At 34.2% G+C, this 20,272-nt stretch overlaps 1 protein-coding gene and 1 long non-coding RNA gene across 6 annotated transcripts in view; one reads left to right on the plus strand and one right to left on the minus strand.

Moving 5' to 3' along the window:
* The window catches only part of LOC137841540 (uncharacterized), a 31,402-nt gene extending 27,036 nt beyond the window's left edge, over nt 1-4,366 (plus strand). The window contains exon 4 of the long non-coding RNA XR_011088649.1: nt 645-4,366. This is a non-coding gene — a long non-coding RNA (uncharacterized lncRNA). The remainder of the gene's footprint in view (nt 1-644) is intronic.
* STXBP4 (syntaxin binding protein 4) overlaps nt 1-20,272 on the minus strand; it is a 73,293-nt gene that overhangs the window by 43,167 nt on the left and 9,854 nt on the right. For all 5 annotated transcript variants that reach the window (XM_068654519.1, XM_068654520.1, XM_068654517.1 and 2 more), the window contains 12 exons: nt 19,512-19,586; nt 16,107-16,192; nt 15,313-15,442; nt 14,631-14,763; nt 11,832-11,938; nt 11,249-11,432; nt 10,726-10,804; nt 7,912-8,006; nt 7,317-7,413; nt 5,631-5,743; nt 4,858-4,944; nt 3,693-3,758 (listed from right to left, as the gene is read on the minus strand). In XM_068654519.1, coding sequence (XP_068510620.1) covers nt 3,693-3,758; nt 4,858-4,944; nt 5,631-5,743; nt 7,317-7,413; nt 7,912-8,006; nt 10,726-10,804; nt 11,249-11,432; nt 11,832-11,938; nt 14,631-14,763; nt 15,313-15,442; nt 16,107-16,192; nt 19,512-19,586 — 1,252 coding nt within the window. The remainder of the gene's footprint in view (nt 1-3,692; nt 3,759-4,857; nt 4,945-5,630; nt 5,744-7,316; nt 7,414-7,911; nt 8,007-10,725; nt 10,805-11,248; nt 11,433-11,831; nt 11,939-14,630; nt 14,764-15,312; nt 15,443-16,106; nt 16,193-19,511; nt 19,587-20,272) is intronic.

Here is a 20,272-nt window from a genome sequence, read left to right on the forward strand (position 1 = left end):
CGAAGGTACAGTTCAGTAATAGGCTAGAGGTGGGGAAAAGACTCTTGGAGACAAAAGTGAAACAATACTTTGGTAATAAGTTTACCAAATATAAATGAACACAGATGTTTGACAAAGGCTAGTATTGTAAAAACGCACAAATGAGAATTATTTATATAAACAGACATCAAATAAGTCATGGGAAAATTGCTATAATGAAAAGGAAGGTCTTTGTTTTGAAATAAGACCTCCCTGAGTTAAAGGTTTCATCTCTTATAATCCAGAAATGCCTTTACTCATCCATTGTTTTTGCAGAAATCCAACTGCTGAATATTAATTTCTCTGTAATAGCAGACTAAGTATGACCAGATTTCAACAGTGGAAGACCTAAAGGAATAATTAACGAACAATGGGTTCTTATATTACAAGGAAACAATTATCCACATTATCACTGGATTTGCAGAATTTTCTGACAAACCAGAGCTCTTTGCTTGAGCAGAGAGGCACAAAGTGAATGATAACATCAGTTTTCCCAGTTCTACAGTTACTGAATTTGGCTTTGCAGAGGCTTGGTGGGTTCTCTAACTCGTACAGGTAAGGGGCACCCACCAGAGAACAGATGGGTTACAGCATGCTTCAGCAACATTTTCTCTTGTCCCTTTCAGTTGCAGATATCAAGGAAGACACAACAGGAATGGAATCTGCACCTGCTAAAAAGTGCAGGCTGGAGCAGAGAAACTGAACCCTTACAGACCCAATGTATTCGTGTGCAGGTTTCTTACAAAGCCAGGTATTTTTCCCTTGAATAAATTCAAGTGTTTAAAGTAGGTTTCATCTGAGTAATATTCCAGCCACCACAAACACTGGAAGAAAGGCATTCTTTAAGCTACCTGAAAAAGTGTAGCAACATTTCAATTATGCTTATCCATTCATTTTACAAAAACAACATATTGAAAACATCATTTAAAGAACTTCTATTATCTTTATTATATATTAGAATTAGAAAGTTAATGAAATAAACCAAATGCTTCTTTCAGGCATGGTGAAATAAATTACATACTGCTTCCAAAATAGTAGCCATTCAAGTCTGAGTCTTCAAAGCATCACTTTTCCTCTTAGAAAACAGAAGCACAGAATAGAAAATATTACCCCTATGAAATAAAAGTCCAGTGGAATGGGATGCTACAAGCAGTACCCTAACTTTATCATCTTTCACATTTTCTATGTTTAGCTAAGGTGCTTTGGCTGACAATGTTTGCATACAAAAGCTATAGTAAAGAAGAGATCATTCAGGTTGGTATGACCTTGGACTTCCAAGCACTATAGAATACAGTCAGACTCCTCCAGGAAAATAAATCTCAGTATTACAGATCTCACATTTGTAACACTGACAAGACTTCAGGTACTCAAAAGCACCACTCTATGTTTTGTGCCAGTTTCAGCTTCCTTAAGATTTCAGGGAAGACCCAAAAGGTATGGAGAGCAATATCACAATCTCAAATATTTTAGCTATATTTCTAATCATGAGAGTTTCTGTTTATCCTGTTAGCTACCCGTTCAAGCACCACTTAATGAATGGGTACTAACAAAGCACATCCATTAACCAGAATATTTGTATGCCTGCCCTAATTAAGCTACAATCTCTGGGATTCACAAATAGCAGACAATGGAAATACCACAAAAGATACCCCTGTATAGGACTGGTAGCCTGCATCCTCATTTAACACCTTGTTTTTTCAGGAAAGCAATGAATTAAAAGTTTAAATTGTACTGATTTCAGAAGAACATAAACCCATAAATTGTATTTGCTTACTTTGAAATGGGCCATTAACTCTCAGTAATGTTCCTGTTAACTCATTTCACTAACTTGAGCTGAGGCAGGAAATCCTCAAAGTATACTATTTCATCCATTCTTGAGATTTTCTGTTCAATTTACAGATGCTTTCTTCTTTGAATTGACACTAAGCTCTCTTTGCTAAGAGCATACTAGAGAATAGAAGAAAAGAAATCCTGAAATGGCTACTTACACAGCTGAGAAAGTTGCAGAATCTTTTGTAAAATAGCCCCCAAACAGCTATGCCTAGAAAAAGTCATAACTTTAATGCTGACTCAACTGACTTACAGTGCTGAAAAATTCCACTGTATTACTTACTCCAATAGTGAAGATATATTTTTAATAGGTAAGCAAGAAGAAGGCAGCATTTGGGTTATGGCTTCTTCCAGACTGGCAACAAGAAGGCTGGGAGGTTGATTTAGCTAGTACATCAAAAAAAAAGTCACTTACTCCTTTCTTCACCTTGACTTTTCACAAAACCAATTTTCATGTTATTTCTCCTGAAATAAAATCACCTTAGAGACATCACACCCATAATCTTTCAGAAGGTTATGTGCAGTCTTTCTGTCTTTATGCTTATATGCGGATAACTATCTCAAGTTTAAATCTAAATTGTACATTGTACTTTTCAAGATGCATCCAGGTGTTTGCTGTAGGAAACACAACTACCTCTTCTGAAACCCTGAGCACCTTCAATGCAGAGTAACTGGCTGTAGCCATATCTAGATGTCTGAGGATTCAAAAAGAGCTTCAGATAAGAAGCCTGGCAATTACATGGCAATTAGTACTAAGTAGCCTATTATTTTTTGAACTTCATATTACCATAAATCTCAGTGTCAATATTGGTTCTGAACTACAGACACACAAATATAAAATACTAGAAAATATGTAAAGTATAAACAGAACTACAATTTCAATCAAAAGCCTGCATTTACCTCCTAAAATAGGTCTCAGCTTAAAGCACTGCTGAAACTACACATAACTTATTGTTTCTCTATTTCACTATCTGGAACATTTTCAACAGCAGTCTGTATTGTTCCCTGCAAAGCTGACCTTCATAATCCTATGCCAGTACTTCACAGAAAAATTAAAGTAGGAGGACCTCATGAGGTAGAAAATAGGTATTGCTTCCAATTAAAACAAATAGCTTCTGTGTAAGTCTACCTTGCCAGTAAGAGCAGATGTGTGAATTGAAACACCTTATGCGAAGTACCCGATGTCCAAATTGTTTGCATTTTCAAGACTAAGAACTTTCTACTAGCTTTGGTTTAGACTGATAGACTGAACGCTCATTAGCAAATGGAAACATGAGGTGCACTACTGTAACATATTTCCAGTTAAATTTTATCCAAAAAATAATCTACCTTTTTTCATTGTTGTTTCACAGTGTAGAGGGCAGAAAGAACTTATTTCTCACAGAACACTTAATACCATTTATTTTTCCTGGTGAACACCAGGTAGCATTGTCAGGCATATCTATTATTTCATACCTAAATTTCTCGTTGACATATAAAATAGCAAAAGTTAAGATTGTAGATTAGGCATACTGTCACCTAAGAACAGCAAAGTCACTTAAAGAACACTTAAGATGAGAAAGGTACTACACTGATACCCAACTAACCTGATCCAGTTTATCCAGTTTATCTTATGGTTCTTATGGTTCCTAACTCAGTTCAATAAAAAAGTATCATTGCTTCAAAAACTTTAGGATATATAGTCTCCAGGTCTAATCAACAGCTTTGTAGTAGCAAAATAAACACTTTGAGTTGAAATCCGTGTTAAGGTACAGTCTATACAAACATCAAGAGAGCAAGAAGTCCTCTCTCCTTCTTGCCAAGACAGAGAAAAAGAGATTTTATTTTAAAGAAACTCAACATACTTGCTTGACTGTTTGTAGCTCCTCTGTTAACTGTTTCTGTAAATTCACAGATTCAGACAATTCTACCTGTAAAATAAATAAATAAATAAATAAATAACTAGTTATGCAAGAGAGAGTTTGTATTACTAACTTGCTTATAACTGCTACGTTTCTAGGTCATGCCACACTCCACTAATAATGTTGAATAAACACAAACACACTTATCTGAAAAGTTCTGGTGGAAATAATAAATAATCAAAAAGATTTTACTATACCTGGGACAAAATCAATTTTTAATCTGTAAAAGCTATTTTTTTCAGAGAGTTCATCGATATTATGCTGTTTAGGTTTCTTAAGCATGCTAGCATTATACATTGAACACTTCTGCAATACAAATCAAACACACACTCTAAGTCTCTTGTTACCTAGCCACCTGGTAAATGTGCAGAAAAAAGACTTCTCTGTGACTTTAAAAGATTGCTGCACAACCTAACATTCACATCAGGAATGTTCAACAGTGTTCAATATTGTTTGTATGTTTGACCATACTTTCCCTCGCCAACTTCCACCAGAAGCCTGTAGTAAGGCTACACTGCTGCAGGCTGCACCATATTCAGAAGGTTAAAAGTTCTAAAGATTCTTTTTTTATTTTTTATTTTAAAGTGGTTGTTCAATAGTTGTAAGCATTGGTTTAAAAACAGCTGTAACCCAAGTTTTAAGTAAAAATAAACATATTAAGTGCTTTTGGTTTTATGTCTTTTGTAGTGTATGTGAAAATCTGTAATAATTTTGCAAACAGATTAATTCACCCTCCAGTTAATTTCTTTCAAAAGCGTTAGCATATGCTCAGACACTCTGGTTACTAGGATCACACATTTCTAAATAAAATTGCTATGCAAATCAGTCACTTCTCCAAATTCACTTTGGTGAAATGCCTGTTTAATCTCATCTCCCTGCGAATCAGATTAAAAAGCATGTTAGTATTCAGTATAACAAATATAATTCATGTTTTCCAGAAATACATTGTGAGCATATGAACTTCAAACATAATTAGGCTGTTTGCTCTGCCTTTTTATTTATTCATCGAATATTGCACATAAAATTCAAAAGAAAAACAGTAAAGTACACAATATGTACACTCAAAAAATTAGTCTCTAAAATAAAACAAGTTGAAATTAAGCATTACCTTTAATTTGCTCATTTCTTTTAAAGCTTCATCCCTTTCTTTCTTAAGCTTTTCCACGTCATCCTCCAAAGAACCACAGGTTACAAACTGCATAATTAAATAGGCCTGGTTAGAATCTAGTGCTAGCCACATCTTCCATATCTTTTACATCCAATTTTAAAAGGTCTCACTAATAAAATGAGAAGATAATCTTAATTTTAAAATTATTCAAAGCTCTGGAAAACATTACTGAAAATACTAAGAGTTTTAAAGGGAATTCTGACCAACTTATCTTCCAAAGGATTAATTATTTTTCCCATTGAAAAAGATTTCCAAAACCCGCCAAGAATACACATTAATCGTCCCTGTTTTCCTCAATGTTTTAAATAGTACATAATTTTATTCAAGTATTCCTATGTTACAAATAGATTATTTGGGCATTCATTCTTAAACGTTACCTCCAGAATAAAGCAATATTCCATCTAGGAGTAGTTCACATCAATGGGCCCCATAATTGTTTATTAGTCACACAGGTAGTAGCAATACATATTCCATTTAAGAAACCTTGGTAAATCACTGCTGTCCATACTTACGACTCACAACATAATTACATGAATTGCTTTCTGCAAAGTAGGTTGTTTTAAAAAGCTTCACAGAAACTAGGTTATCTTAAAGCACAGCAAGATACAGAGCTGTTCTAAAAACCTGCCCAAGCTTTGGAATAATCTCACGTATACTAAGCTCTCCAATAATCTCCTCACAACAATTAAACACTGTACAAACACATACTTTACCTGTGAATTTAATAAACCGGCAATATCATTGATCCCAAATGTTACAGGATTTTGGCCACCATCTGTTGCATTCAGTTGCATGGAGAACAGATTCCTTGAAACTTCAACGAAATCTAAAAAACAAGTTTAGCCTGCAGGTTCAGTTTAGTAGCAGCATCACTAGATGCAACACAACTGCTAACACCACAATGTAAGGCCTGCTCTTTATAAATGCGGTGTCTGTTCTCCCTAACCTTCCTAGAACATGTCTTCGGATGAAATGCTTCTTCAGTTGTGTAGGAGAAGGAAAACAAAAGGTGGTACGAAGTTCAACCTCAAAATACCTGGTTAGAGATGCTGTACATTTGGCAGGCCTGTGTGAAAAATTAAGAGAGACCTGCACATCTGTTTTACAACTGTCTTCTCAGTGGATTGGATCTTCTCAGAGGAGACAGTCTCTCTGCAGCAAAAAAGGGGCAATTTTGTGCTAGTTCATAGTTCATCTTTACATTTGCAAGTAAGTCCTTTAAACCCCTGATAGAGAGACCTGGTAAAATTGATGCGGAGCAAGAAAGTTTTATATATAGACACTGCAGCATTTGTAATCAATATAGCTATTCATTTAGAACGTAAAAAAGAAAACGTACTGCTATGATATGAGAGAAAATTGGAAATTTAAAGATCGGTTGGTGTATACCACATAAAACCTGATGGAAGATCTAACATATCTAGTGATAAGATACTTGAAAATCCAGTGCCTTTTTAGATGGTTTAGTACAAGAAATTGTTTTTCTTAAACCAGTTCTTGATGCTGTTTTTCATAAACTTCAGGAAAATTGAAATTACCATGTCTCACAGTTTAACACAAATATTCTTAAACTGTTAGTGTCACCTACCAAAATTGTCATAACCAACAGAAAAAAAACTCATTCCCATCAGAATTAGATTTAGCTAGAAAAAAGACTGTGATGGTCTCCATGCAAACGTCTCTTCACATGCAATAGCTGAAAGGTTCTTGCTTGTCACAAACCAAACGAGTTAAATGGTCAGTTGGGTTAGTTGCTTCAAGGAATCACTTTAATCACCAATACTATCCCAAAGAGTTTTTGGAACAATTACAGTACCTATCCTAAAAAGTAGTACAGTATACATCCTAAAAAGCAGAGGCCTCCACATTTTAAGGGGTCTTGATTATCTGTACATACATATTGACTTGGACACAGAACACTTCAAGAACACTTCAAGAGTGTTATCTTCTACAATTATTTATGCCTAAACTGAAAGCCACTGTTAACAGAGGATCATCTGACTGCTTCTCAAAACACAAAAATAAACAGCTCAGTTGTTTAAAATGCAAAACATTTTATTATTTTAATGAAATCTTTTCTTAAGGAGAAAGTACGTCTGTTGAAAAAACTCACATTATTCAAATACTCTACTTTCATGGCAAAAAATCAGAAATTTGTGAGCACAAACCCCAAAACTTTTTCACGGTTGCTCTTAATTAAATTTGTAATTACATTTACAATTACTTAGTTTCAGAATGCCAAGCTTATTTTTATAAACTAGAATAAGGTTTTTGCCCCAAAGTATTGTTTTATTTGCAGTAGCAACCCAATACTGACAGAAAATGTATTAACAGTTATTATCTATCATTTCTATATTCATACATTTCATTATTTTTCTGGGTAATTAACAAATGATTACCTCCGAAAGACACTGTTCCTTTAGAATCTTTCTGAAGTTGCTGCCTTAGGGTTTGCTGCTGTTCAACTGTGGGCTGAATCCCCAGATAATTCAATGCCTGGAAGGAAAAAAAACTTATTTTGGAGAAAAAGAAAAAAAAAAAAGGCTATGGATAATGACTGCAGGGACATGGGGGAGTAATTAAAAGAGCTGCACTTCAAAGAGCTTTTGTATCATAGTACACTCTCACTGACAACACTTTTATTCCAGAGACTCTTTGTGACTTTTCCTTCTAATTGAGAGATGTTCAGATATTATTTAACCTTGAATAATAATGAGTGTAATAAGAAAAACCCTTTGTCCTTAATAACTTCCTTAAAAATCCTGAGGGATGTTCAGATTCCCAAAAGAGTTAATCAGTAATTAGATTAACAAAAACAGTAATTTGCCCAATATATAAAATGAAATACTGGCCTACAACCTGAAACAACTACCCAAACAGGAAATTTCATATGTATTTTATACCTTAAAGTTTGAACCTTGAAATATTCTCCAGATGTTTTACATATATCATAAAGGGGGAGATAGGAAAACTTAAAGGATGTGAAGTGTTTACCCTCTCCAGCTTTTCTGCTTTGAGACGAATAGTAGAGTTCAAGAAAGTCTTCCTTCCTTGCAGCTCATAATTGTCATTCTGGCTGGGTGCAATGACTAGAAGAAAAAAAAAAAATAAATGAAATAATGATTCTGTTGTAATGCTTCCTTTGAAAAATCTGTTATGTAGCTGTTCTTCAAATGGATGCCAGCTAAATACCCAGTTGGCACAATAAAAACTAATATTTAGATTGACTTTTTCTTTAAAAAAGGGCATGATGCTACTAAGAAAATACCAAAAAATAGGTATCAATAACAAACTTATTTGAAATTGTCCATCAAAAACTGACAAGTAGCAAATTAGCAGAGAGAAACCAGGAATAACTTCAAGAGATTCATCAAGCATATGGCTTATACTTGTGGTATTTTCTTTTCTCTCTGTAACTCTGGAAACAGAAGGGGAAACACACTTGTGAATTTCAAGAGAGACCTTCAAGACACACCCTTGGCATAATCAACAGTTCCTAAAAGCCTATCTAGCAATCTGGAAAATACTGTGAAAGAGAGGGAATGACCTGTTGCCAACTAAGGGCTGCATGGAATTACTTTAAACTGCATTCCAACAGGCTCCTCTGCATGTTTTCCTGGGGAAGAGCTCTTTTCCAAGGACTATCTACCATCCGTTAAGCTCTGTATCCAAAGTGTTCATCACCTTCTGTCTAATTCTTTAAATCAGAAATGCACTACTTTATGTAATTTTAACTAGTTGCATTAATTAATGCATTATAGTGAATTTATTTCATTTCCAGTATTTACAGGGGATTAGTTTGAGGAGAAGAAAAGAAGCTAGCAGTACTCAGCAGTCCCTGCGCAAGATTTCAAAAACACTGCTCCTTTTTTTTTTTTCTTTGTTCTAATGGAAGTTGAAAAATGCAACCACAGCTTTGTCATGTTTCAAACACAAGAAACAGCAGCCTTTGGAAGCCCTTGAACACAGAAAGCTTTTTTATTCAATGCCTGTTTTTTTTTTTTTTCCAGAATAAAATAAAATACTTGGTTTTATTCATTATTTATAAACTTAATTTAGATCTCAATTAATTATTTCCTTAATGGACTCTAGAGGTACTCAAAGCAAAAACACCATTTGAAAACTACAAGACCATGCAGATTGAGATCCTCTCAAAAGAAACAGAAGGAATCACACAGATATTTTTTTTTAATTTCACGGTATATCTGTTTCCAAGCTCAAAGTAATTTACATCCTCTTTATATGCCAAAAGCATAAATGAAAACATCTTGAAAATCTCTGACACTAACACCTCTCACATGCTATATTAAATTCTGAAGACATCGGGCTAGAACCTCAGATGAATTGGCATACTTTCTTTCAACTCAGAATGAAAAAGCTTTGTGTATGAGTTTCTGCAAGAACTTCTCAAAATTGTGCTGATTTTTTCTCTGAGCATTTAGAAATAATCTAAGAGCTACTTCAATTTTTCAAGGTTATCCTTGAAAAGGGGCAGCATGAGAGAAGTGGCAGCTTTGGCTAAGGATGTGCTGTAACAAAAAAGAAAAGTGACATGAAACTTCAAACTGGAGCTGCAAGAATTTAATTTCTGCTTTCTACTCTATTAGCTATGTTATTCCAATAGACTAAGAAACTATGGCCTTCTTGGTCTCTTTAACAAAGAATGAAGCTCCTGCATATTGCATTATATTAATCAAGAGCCTTATATTCTGAATATATTCAGAAATAAGACTTTTTCTTGTGCCTTTGATTAAATCTCTGTGTTTTTAATCATCAGTATGACAAAACTGTGTGGTCATTAAATGCCATCTGTATTCAATAATACGTCCTTTCCAGTTTCAAAAGTTCACATTCAGTCAGCTCACCCTTCAGGGAAGGAAGCAAACTGGGTAGGTTTGCAATATGCAGACTGTTTCATTTAGAACTGGATATCTAATTAGGACCATAATAAGCCCAAGTACAATTTAAATAAAGTCACTGGAGCAATATCTAATATGAATCAGATTCTTTATGTTTGTACTTCATCTTATAAGTCTTCCTCTCAGACATGTAGGAGCACAGGTTATTCTTACTTAATGCTGCCCAAAGAAAAAGAATATAGCTCCAGTCTTCATATAGAAATACAAAACAGGATCAGTTATATTATTGTTTTATTTGAGAATCTCACGGTTATGCCTGTATTTTCACTGTTTATAAATACAATGCATATTGGTTTCCCAGAGGAATTATAACTGTTAAATTCAGATTTGGTTCTGACCAAATTCTAGAACCTTTCTTTAGTTTTTCTTAGTGTTGTATTCATAAGATATATTCAAAGGGACTATTGTCTTAGTTTGAATGCCATGGCTCTCATATATAAATATACACATATGCATTTTATTTGTTAATAATTGAAAAAGTCTTAAAGAGGTCTGCATGTTGTTTCTATCCTTCCAAATCCTTGATTTAAAAAAAAAAAAAGTGTAAGCAGTATATATCCACAGAGTTTCATCAAATCAAGAAAGCACAGTTTCTATGGTAACCTAATCTTGATCTATATGTGAGTCTTCATTATCTGGTTTCTACTGAGTCTATTATCATTACTGCTATATAGCAAATGTTGTGATCACTCATTTTTGTTTGGTTTCAGCTGTTTGTTGTTATATCTGACAGAAGTTACTGTACAATCCATTGATCTTATCCTTTATTTAGTACTACAAAAATGGTGCAATATTACTTTTTTTTAGAAGCCTATAGAGTCTGTACTATTTTCTGTTAAGACAATTATTGAAGAACAAAAGTGTGACAGGGAATTAAATCAGCATTTACCAGGAACTGACACATCAGTAGGACTGCTCTCTGCAGAAGTAATTGGAGATTGCTCTTCCATTTTGACTCCAGTTTCCATCTGTGAAAGAAAATCAGAAGTCATGAAATACCATTTTCTGAAGTAGGTCACAAGCCAGACTTGAAATACACATTAAACTAAAAGAGAGGGAAAGGAAGGAAGTCTAGGGGGAAAAATAGGGCTGGACACATCTAAACAACCCTAGCAGAAAATGCAAGGCATGGGGGTGGGGACGGTGAGAAGGTATGCCACTCAAAACTTAGATCAGGGCCTTATCAAAAGCTTAGATGGGGTTGAATAACTTGACAGATGAAGACAGCATAGCCCCTAGGCAGCCTGCTTCAATGTTTATAGCTCTGACAGGAAATGAAAGTGGGCAAGAATTTTGGGTAGGAACATAAAAAGAATTAAGAATCCCCTGTTTTGACTCTGTTTGACAAGGAACATTTTATTTTATTCAACTTATTTCCTCAGTTTATATTAATGAGTAATAAGAATACTCACAGCATTAGGAGTGACTGTTGAAACAAGCTTCCCATCAGGAGACGCTAGAGGACTAAGGACTGCAGCTTGTTGTCCTCCATATGTTCCAGAAGATGTTAAGAGACTGGAAGGACGTGGCAGATTCTCTGAATAACTGGGAATATTTTTTTGTCTTATAAAAGCTATCTCCCAAAAACTTTCAAACCTGAAATTAGAATTAAAAAACTTTTAGCATACTGTATACTGTTCTGTTTATAAGAGTATGTATAACAAGAACAGAAACTGTATTTTCCCAAACACTGTGCATGATTATTCCTTTCCATTTTTCTAAAAGGATGTTCTATTCTCTATTATTAGAAAAAGCAAGCAGTGCTTTAAAATATATATATACATATTTCAAAAAGGAATTAATGTATCATAATTTTAAAGTGCTAAAAGGTTTGAGTCTTTTTATATGGCACAGTATTTCAACTGTTTATTTCAAAAACATAAATATACCCTGTGTTTCCTCTAAGCATCCATGACAAGACTTTTCACATTAATGCAATAATTAATATTATATAGTAACCCATTTTGGAATTAGCAGTTTGGTAGTAACAGATACCTCATCTTTGCTCTGTTGATTATACTTTTTGCTTCTTCATAGGAGACGCCAATCATTGACTCTTTGTTTATGGATACTAGTTGATCTCCAGGCTGCAATCGTCCATCCTAACCCATAGCAAACAAAAAAAACAAAACCACAGATTTTGTGTTAACAACTAACACCGCAGGAGGAACTGTACAATCACAGCATGCACTCTGCATCCGTTAAGACATGAGACATCAAGAATGGCTACACATTTTGCCTAACAATTTTCCAGAAACAAACAGCAGATCAAATGATGGAAGAAGATAAAAAGACACAACTTACCATTGATTTTAACAACATAGGAAATGTAAGGACCCTAAAAGCAGCTTACACTGTTTAGCTCACATTGATACCAGACTTCTTATGTATCCTTCAATAAATAGTGGAAAACAACCACTTCATTCAGTAGAAATAATTGGTTGTATAGATTTTCATTTAATAAATACTAAAACTAAATTGTCTTAAGTATATCTATGAATGTAATTCAGTTTTCTCAAGGTAGGAACCTTCCCAAGATGGTAAAAAATTCCATTTCAATCAACTTGCATTCCCACATAGTTGGCTGGGCTTCACCTGAATAAAAAACACGATTGAGGCCTCACGTAACATATCCTCTTTTTCTTTTCTTTTTAATGTATGTATAAAGTGAGAAACTAAAGGAGATGTTCTATTCTCTAAATTTACTGCAATCATTTAATCTGCATGACAGCAATCATTTTAAAAGCTTAATCAGACAGAATGGATCTCAGTGAAATTGTGTCAAGAAATCCGGACCCAGGGATATACTTCTGTTAAAAAAGAAGAAACCACAGAGAGTAATTTTTTCAGCAAGGAGTACCAACCCATCTGACTACAGGAAATTTCTTTGATAATTAACTCAGCTGAGAGCAGAATTAATTTGTTTTTCAGGAAACAGACATTCTTGGCTATACATGGGACTTTTCAGGCACTTGCTATCCACGTTCATCTCAAAGAGAACAACAGATTCATCTATTAGGAATTCACCGTTCAAAAATACCTTAGAAATAATACTGTCAACTTTGTGCTTCTGTTGAATTATTCATTGCAAACTTTCTACCAAACACAGTAACATATCACATTTCTGCCTTAGAAACTGTAAGACAAGACTTTAAATATGCTTGGGTAGATTTTTTACTAATATAAAGCTTTTTTTTTTTTTTTTTTTAACTCATTCTAAAGAAGCCTTAACAATTTAACTGAAAATGATTGTCGTTCACCTACATATTATACATTGTCCATACCTATGGTAACAGTGTAATGACATTTGTGTAATGTAATACACACAAAACTATACATAATATGTCCGCGTTCTTCAGTTTTTAAGAAATATTTCATAGAAGTAATCTGACCATGTGAAACGAACTATGTACAGAGGAAGATTCATAGGAAGTAAGCAAAATGTCTTTTTAAGACCGGTATAATTTTACATATTTGATCGACACATACATCAAATTTTAGTTATGTTATTTCAGCCTATGATAGCACTTTACTACATTTTCCATCACATAGAAAAGCTCTAGTCTAGAACCTCTCTTGCATAAAGCCTGCTGTAAAATATCAATTTCAATGCTGCCCTCTTGTGGCAGAGATTTAAAAAACTCATAATATTTAGGTTTCTCAAACACCTAACCAAGCTGGGGAAATTAATATTGCTAAATGTACTTCATACTAATGGCTTGGTCTCACTCAATCAGTTATAAGCATGAGAGACTGTAAATTATATATATTTACAGTTTGAAACATTTTAAAAAGCTATAACAAAACAGCAGAAAACAGAAGAATTATTACCATTTATTCATTAAAAAGTCTGGCAGAAAAGTTACGTTTTTTCTATCAATCTCTGCCTTTTGGGATTAATCTTAATCTACAAATATTCAGTTACAAACAGTTTAAGACTGTTTTTGGGGCAAAACTCTTTGGCTGTGAAATTAAGTTGTACACTCTTCGTTTGGCAGATGGCAAACATTGGTTTATCCACACATCAGAATAACCATAATAACATAGGATGAAAAGAAGACACTTGGATAAACAGTTCTGTGTACTTGAACCAGACAGCTGTTATTTATTCATTTTTTTACAAATCTACAAGACCTCCTGTTTTACATACTGCAGTTGTCATAAATGAAAATAGTAATCAGTAATGATTCATATGTTTTATTAGTCTGCTCTATCATTTTTTTTTAATTATTATTCGTATTTCCCTATACAATACTTTTCAGCTGCAAGGATTCAGCTAAACCAAATACAAAGGAAAAGTGATTTTTTGAATGTCCAAGTGACAAAAGCTATGTAGATGTAGTGACATTGTGTAGTGGTATGGTTTAATGGTGGATTTAGCAGTGGTAGGTTAAAGGTTGGACAAGATGATCTAAGAGGTCGTTTCCAACCTAAATGATTCTATGATCTATGAAAAAAAAGATGCAAAACTGTGTGTCTGTCCCATCCTTGATGATTAGCTTGTATTACGTAACCTCTTAAAAATTGCTTTCTTACTTTCTGCTTTGGAAATTGGGAAAATAAGATCCTCATGTACCTTACACAAACTCATGAATAATTTTCATTACCATGTAACCATGCTGTGGTGTAATAAGGTAATTCTGTCTACAGAGAAAGCAAGGAGAAACACAAAAGAAACACAAATGAAATCAGTACCTATGATACAAATGCATGGATATAATACTAAAGTATGTATAAAACGAAGGCAAAAGTACAGGGGACTGAACAGTGTGGCAAGAAGAGGTTTTTATCTACCTTATGACAGTCACCACCAGGAATAATTTCTTGAATGTATACCAAAGGCCCTTCATTTCTGTCAATTCCTCCAACAATATTCAAACCTAGGCTTGTTCCCTTGCAAACAGAGATAATCTGAAATGCACTATCCCTAGGAAGAGAAAGAAGAAAGGAAAAGTAGAGTTACTTCACAGATTTAGACACTCACTAGAGACCCACAAGTGATAGCGTCTATCTTGTTGATGTCACTAATATGTACCACAGTAACCAACACATAAAATGGACACAATCTTAATGTTCAAGCACTATCCTGCCTGCTCTATTACAAAAGCAGCAACTTCAGGTGTTACTTCAGGCAATTACAAGAGGAAACAATGTATTATTTTGCAAGACTAAACTTCTCTACTATATCCCAAGGGATGACCTACCTACAATGTAAACCAGAAGCATTAATTTGTTATGAGATACTGAGATCAACAGTCAACCTGATTGATCTACCACATAAACAATGAATAAATGAGATAAAATGAGAAAAATAACTTGCAAAACCCCAAACTTCGTAACATCAATGGTATTATATTACAGGATTTAAAAAACAATAATTTTGAACACTTCAATGCTCAACCCAAAATCTTCCTCAGTTGCCAAATACATTTTCTACATCTCACACAAGAGAGTTACAATTAGCTTTGGGAATTACTTTGGAAGCTTTGGTGATGGCGCAGGGACAGAATTATTTCTGCTAATGGTGGTAATAATATCCTTTGGATGCAATTGAGGACTCTGTGACCTTGAGGATGACCCAGACGAAAGGCTGTCTACAGGTTTTCCTTTAAGAATAGAAAGGACGGGGGGGAAAAAAAAAGATGTAAAACACACATTTGGGAAAAAGCACAAAGTTTCAAATCATGGGCCTATTTTCATGTTAGAAAGCAGAAAACCATAAGCAATCAGACAACCAAAAGAAAGTTTAAGTCTATGCAGCTAAGAATTGAGCCAGGGGTTCCAGGAATAATTTTTAAATTATAGCAAGGGATGATTTTTTTTAAAACTGGGTGAAAAAAAATCACAACTGTCTTTCCTAAAGAGTAATTGACCATGCTGTATAAAGACATTCTCACTAGACAACAATTCCAGGAGCATTAGAATTTATGGTATTCTAGTTCAATTTTTTATTATTACTTTGTAATCTCATGGTATCTTTCATCTACAAATACCAAACACAGTTCACACTACTCATTAATTAAAATTGCTGAAAGTAGATGGCAGAACATTTGTTTTAGAGATGGGGAAACCTACATGCAAACAAGTCAAGTTAAATGTTTAGACTACAAAGTAAATGTTAAAAGTCTTAAGTAAACACGTGCTTAGCCTGACATTCTCTTGCTCCAGTACACCCTTTCCCCAAGTAGAGTTTTCAGTGCAGGAGTCTAGTCCACAGAAGCATGAAGATTGTCCTACAAGATTATGTCAGGATGGGAAGAAATCTCTCACCAGCTAATAGCTGTGTTGGAGAACTTCTTGCAGAGTTGGTGTCACTGTGAGAGCCATACTTATCCATCAGGTCAAGAAACTCTTTCCTGTGGAAATAAAAAGTTCCTCTTTGTCAGGACTTGGCATTAGTTCTAACTGCACCCTTTGAAATCTGCTAGTGTCTCTGCTGAACAGTTACAATTCCTCAGAAAGTAAAGTTCACCCTCAACTGAAAGAGGAAAGCCCTGTCAGATACAAAAGCATTCAGAAGAAGCAAGAGAAAGGTAATAAAATCCAGAAGAATAAAGATGGAATAGCAACAGACTATTGGTAGAAAAGCTTAATTATTACCTCTCTTTACCCTGGATTTCAAAACTTTCTAAACTTGTAGTTCAAGTCAGCTACAGATAATAAGACAAGTGGTATTACTTGGGTCCAAAACAAATTATTTACATTAGATGGAATCAGATAATATACCCATAGCATATTGGTATCTTTAAAGAATGCTTTTATTTCAATTAGTTTGAATGAGAACCCAGAAGAGAACGGCCATCAAGGTTGTGGCATTAGCCCTAGTCAAAAAGAGTACAGAAAGAAATACTCATTAGTTATACAAGAAGAAGTAAAACAGATACAAATTCTTAACTTCCACTTAGCTTTCTCAGAAGTATGTGGTCCATTTCATCAGAGGTAGATATCATTATATATTAAATATTTTATGTGCTTGGGCTTTGCTTATCTTTTTCACGATTAAATCTTTTAAAAAGCTCCAACTGATAAAATAAAGGGCAAATTCTTCAGCTGTGCATGAATATTTGAGCTATCAATTCTCATTCACAGTAATGTCTTGTTCTACAGTACTAGTTTACTGGATTGTGAGTAACACCAGTCACAATCCAACAGGAAGACATGTGCGAAAAAATGTTATCCATCTGAAATACAAATTTGCTTACTACCTATAATTTTCTTATACATGCCTTGAAAAATCTACCACAACATATACAGATGAAGATAGACCATAATCAAGTGCTTTTGCTGTACTAAAGCACAAAGCTATGCTCACTTTACGAAAAGTTGTAAGTAGTTGTTCTTTCAACCTCATGGTGAATGGTGAAAAGAAAAGTTCTGATTCATCTTTCTGTGTAAAGCTTTAGAACTTATCTTTTTCTTTCCTACACAAAAATATAAATTCAGACTTGATCCACAGGATTTAGGCAGGCACATTCTCTGTTGCCTGTTATCTTCACTCCAAAGGCAGTCTTGCTTTCTTTGCTATCCTGTCTTGCTTTTTGCTATACTTTGTGCAGTAGGAAAGCAAGTGAAGCCACAGTAACAAGCTGATCTCCCTTCTTTTCTTCTGGGAAGAGCTACTTTGAAACATGAACTGTGATAATTTTTGTGTTGTTTTTAACCAGAGCAGTTTATCCTAATTGGAAATGATTAAGAAGTAAACCTTATTATGACCCTGCTTTTTAAACTTTTTGATTTGTTTTATATACATATATATATGTATATATAAATCTATTGTATCTCATTACAACAGATTTCATTAGAAATACTGCCAATTCATTCAAGTATTTTGGTAAAATTCAATGCTACACTGCAAGTTTTCCCTTTCATTCATTCATTCATTCCAGTTTTGAGATGGAACAAGAAAATTCAACTACTGAGCTCAAGCTAGAGGCTCTTAACAAGTAATCTAAATTTGATTAATAATTATATTTCCTTTAAGACCAATACGTATTTGAAGCTTTTAAATGAATCAAATCAGATGAAGGCACTTATCAATTAACCAATAAAGTTATAGTTTGCTCTCATTTTTGACAGAAAGAAAAAAAGGTCAGCTGCACTGTTGAAAATAATCAACAAAAATAGAAGTTCTTTGCAGAAATAATAAATGGCAAAAAAGCAGCAGAGATGAAGATTCTGTATTACATGTGCTAAAAAAGCAACAAGTAATAATAATCTTAATAATCTAATATTAAATGCAGCCTAATATAAAAAAATATATTTTTTAATAATCTGAGCTATGACTATCTCAGTAATAAAAGATTTAAAAATAAATTAAAATCTAGAATGGTATAAGCCAGCAGCATCATCAAATTAATATTATAGAATTAGACAGAGAGGACATGAATTAACTGATTGCAATAGATGTAATTCCCACGTAATTCCAATGACCACAGAGGATTATTGAAGTCTGTCGGATGTATTATTAAAAAAAAAAAAAAAAGAGAGAGACAGAAAAAAATTATTGAACTAATGTCAAATCCAGGGAACACACCCAAACACAGTTCAGTGTAAATCGAATCTTTTATCACAGTCACAAAAAATTACTTCAGAATTGTCTGAGCAAGGGTCTGTATGGAGTGGCACATTCTGTGCAGGGCACTGGGCATACCACCAGAATGGTAGAAGGACTGATGGATTTTAATTATTCAAGGAGTTTAGAGGAACTAGGTCAGTATGCTTTAGATAAAAGCAGATTAAGAGTGGACCTCATGTATCTAGGCAGCCTGAAAAAAGGAGAGATCAGAGGCTACAGCACAGAGGCATTTAAATTTGTTAAATACAAAAATAAAGAGGTAGAAATGGAACCCTTATGTCAGACAAAAACTAAAGGAATTTGGAGAAAATTCCTTTATGGAGAGACTACTCTAAGTGGAACACACTAGCAGTGGCAAATAGCAGCAGCTACTCTCACCATGATTATCAAATATAGTTGTGTAACAGCAATTTCCTGCAGAGATTTAAGTCAAAAGGGGATACAAGCCTAGATCCTAATATTTCCGATGATTCTATGCCAATATTGGTTTATATGCTTAACTTTAGACAATAAGATTAAAGCGATATTTAGCAGATATGTCCTTATAATGGAGGTATTTTGGGCTACCTGCTGCAGCGAACAGTTTAACCTACTTATCCAAACTAATTCAGAGCTCATTAGAGACTGAAAAGCAAACTACAGAGGTGAAACAACCAAATTTGCCTTTTCAGAAGGCAAGACCAGCTTAAATGACAGTTTTTTAGGAATGTAGGTCTAATGCATTTCCTCATTTTTTATTATTTTCACATGTGAGATGTGTTAATAAATACTGTAATCATAGCAAATAATTCTAAGGGTATTAGCTGGGAACATAACATTTCAATCCCCTTCACTGAACTGAAATTGGCCAGAGCTTACCACTTTAATTGATGTGAGCAGTCTCATTAAAACGAGTATTCCATTCCTCACTGCCCAGGACACTAACAAAATGAATTGTTATCAAATATAACATTCAAAAACTGTGACATCTCCTGCAATTTTGTGACTAATCCTAATCTGAAAAAAAAATAATATATACATACGTATGCCTTCTCAGACTTAGCTACTGCATTAGATTTTGTCAGATTTGAGGTTAACGCAACACTTTATTTTTCTCTTACTTTGCTTCTTCATCTCTGGCAACTAGCAGAGACATGTGATTAGATGCTGAAGCTGTTCGCAAGATGTCAACGGCCCTAGAAGGAGGGGAAAGAATAATAAAGTAAATATACCAGGGTTCTGTCAAGAAGTACACAGTAGGTAATGTTAAAATGATGGGAAAATGAACAAATTCTTAATGTAGTTAATAATCTTGACTGCCAGATACAGAGAAAAAAAGTTTGTCAGCAGAATAACCCAAATTAAACACTGGAGAACTGAGCAAAAAACAGACTGTGGTGAGTCTGTGCCTGACAACGGGAATAAACTGAGATTGTTCTTTCTTTCCCTTCCCTTTTGTCCCCATCTCTTCTTGGTCCATCCTACTGGACCATGGACCTCCTTCAGGATTTACAGCCTACACCAGATAAAGAATACTGCTCAGATGTCTTCCGTAGCTCAGGATTTCACTCACAAACATGTACTGTAATTTTGCATTGAATTTTAATTCCACATCTTACTCAAAAACTAGGCTTCACATTGATCTCTGGTGATCCAGCTACAGGAACCATAAAACATACTCTACATTTTTTCCTAAGCAATGCCTCCTTAATCGTCCCATTACAATGATACTTGTTAGCTGCACCATTTATTCTCACCAGTATTCAACCAACATGTTAATATAAAATATCATAACAGCTTAATATGCTTTAAAGGTATTTTCACACACATTCAATAATCTGCATCATTACAAAACTATCTTATTTTGCCATTACAAAAGCAT

Source organism: Anas acuta, chromosome 18 (assembly GCF_963932015.1).
Source record: "Anas acuta chromosome 18, bAnaAcu1.1, whole genome shotgun sequence".
Classification (NCBI taxonomy): Eukaryota; Metazoa; Chordata; class Aves; order Anseriformes; family Anatidae; genus Anas; species Anas acuta.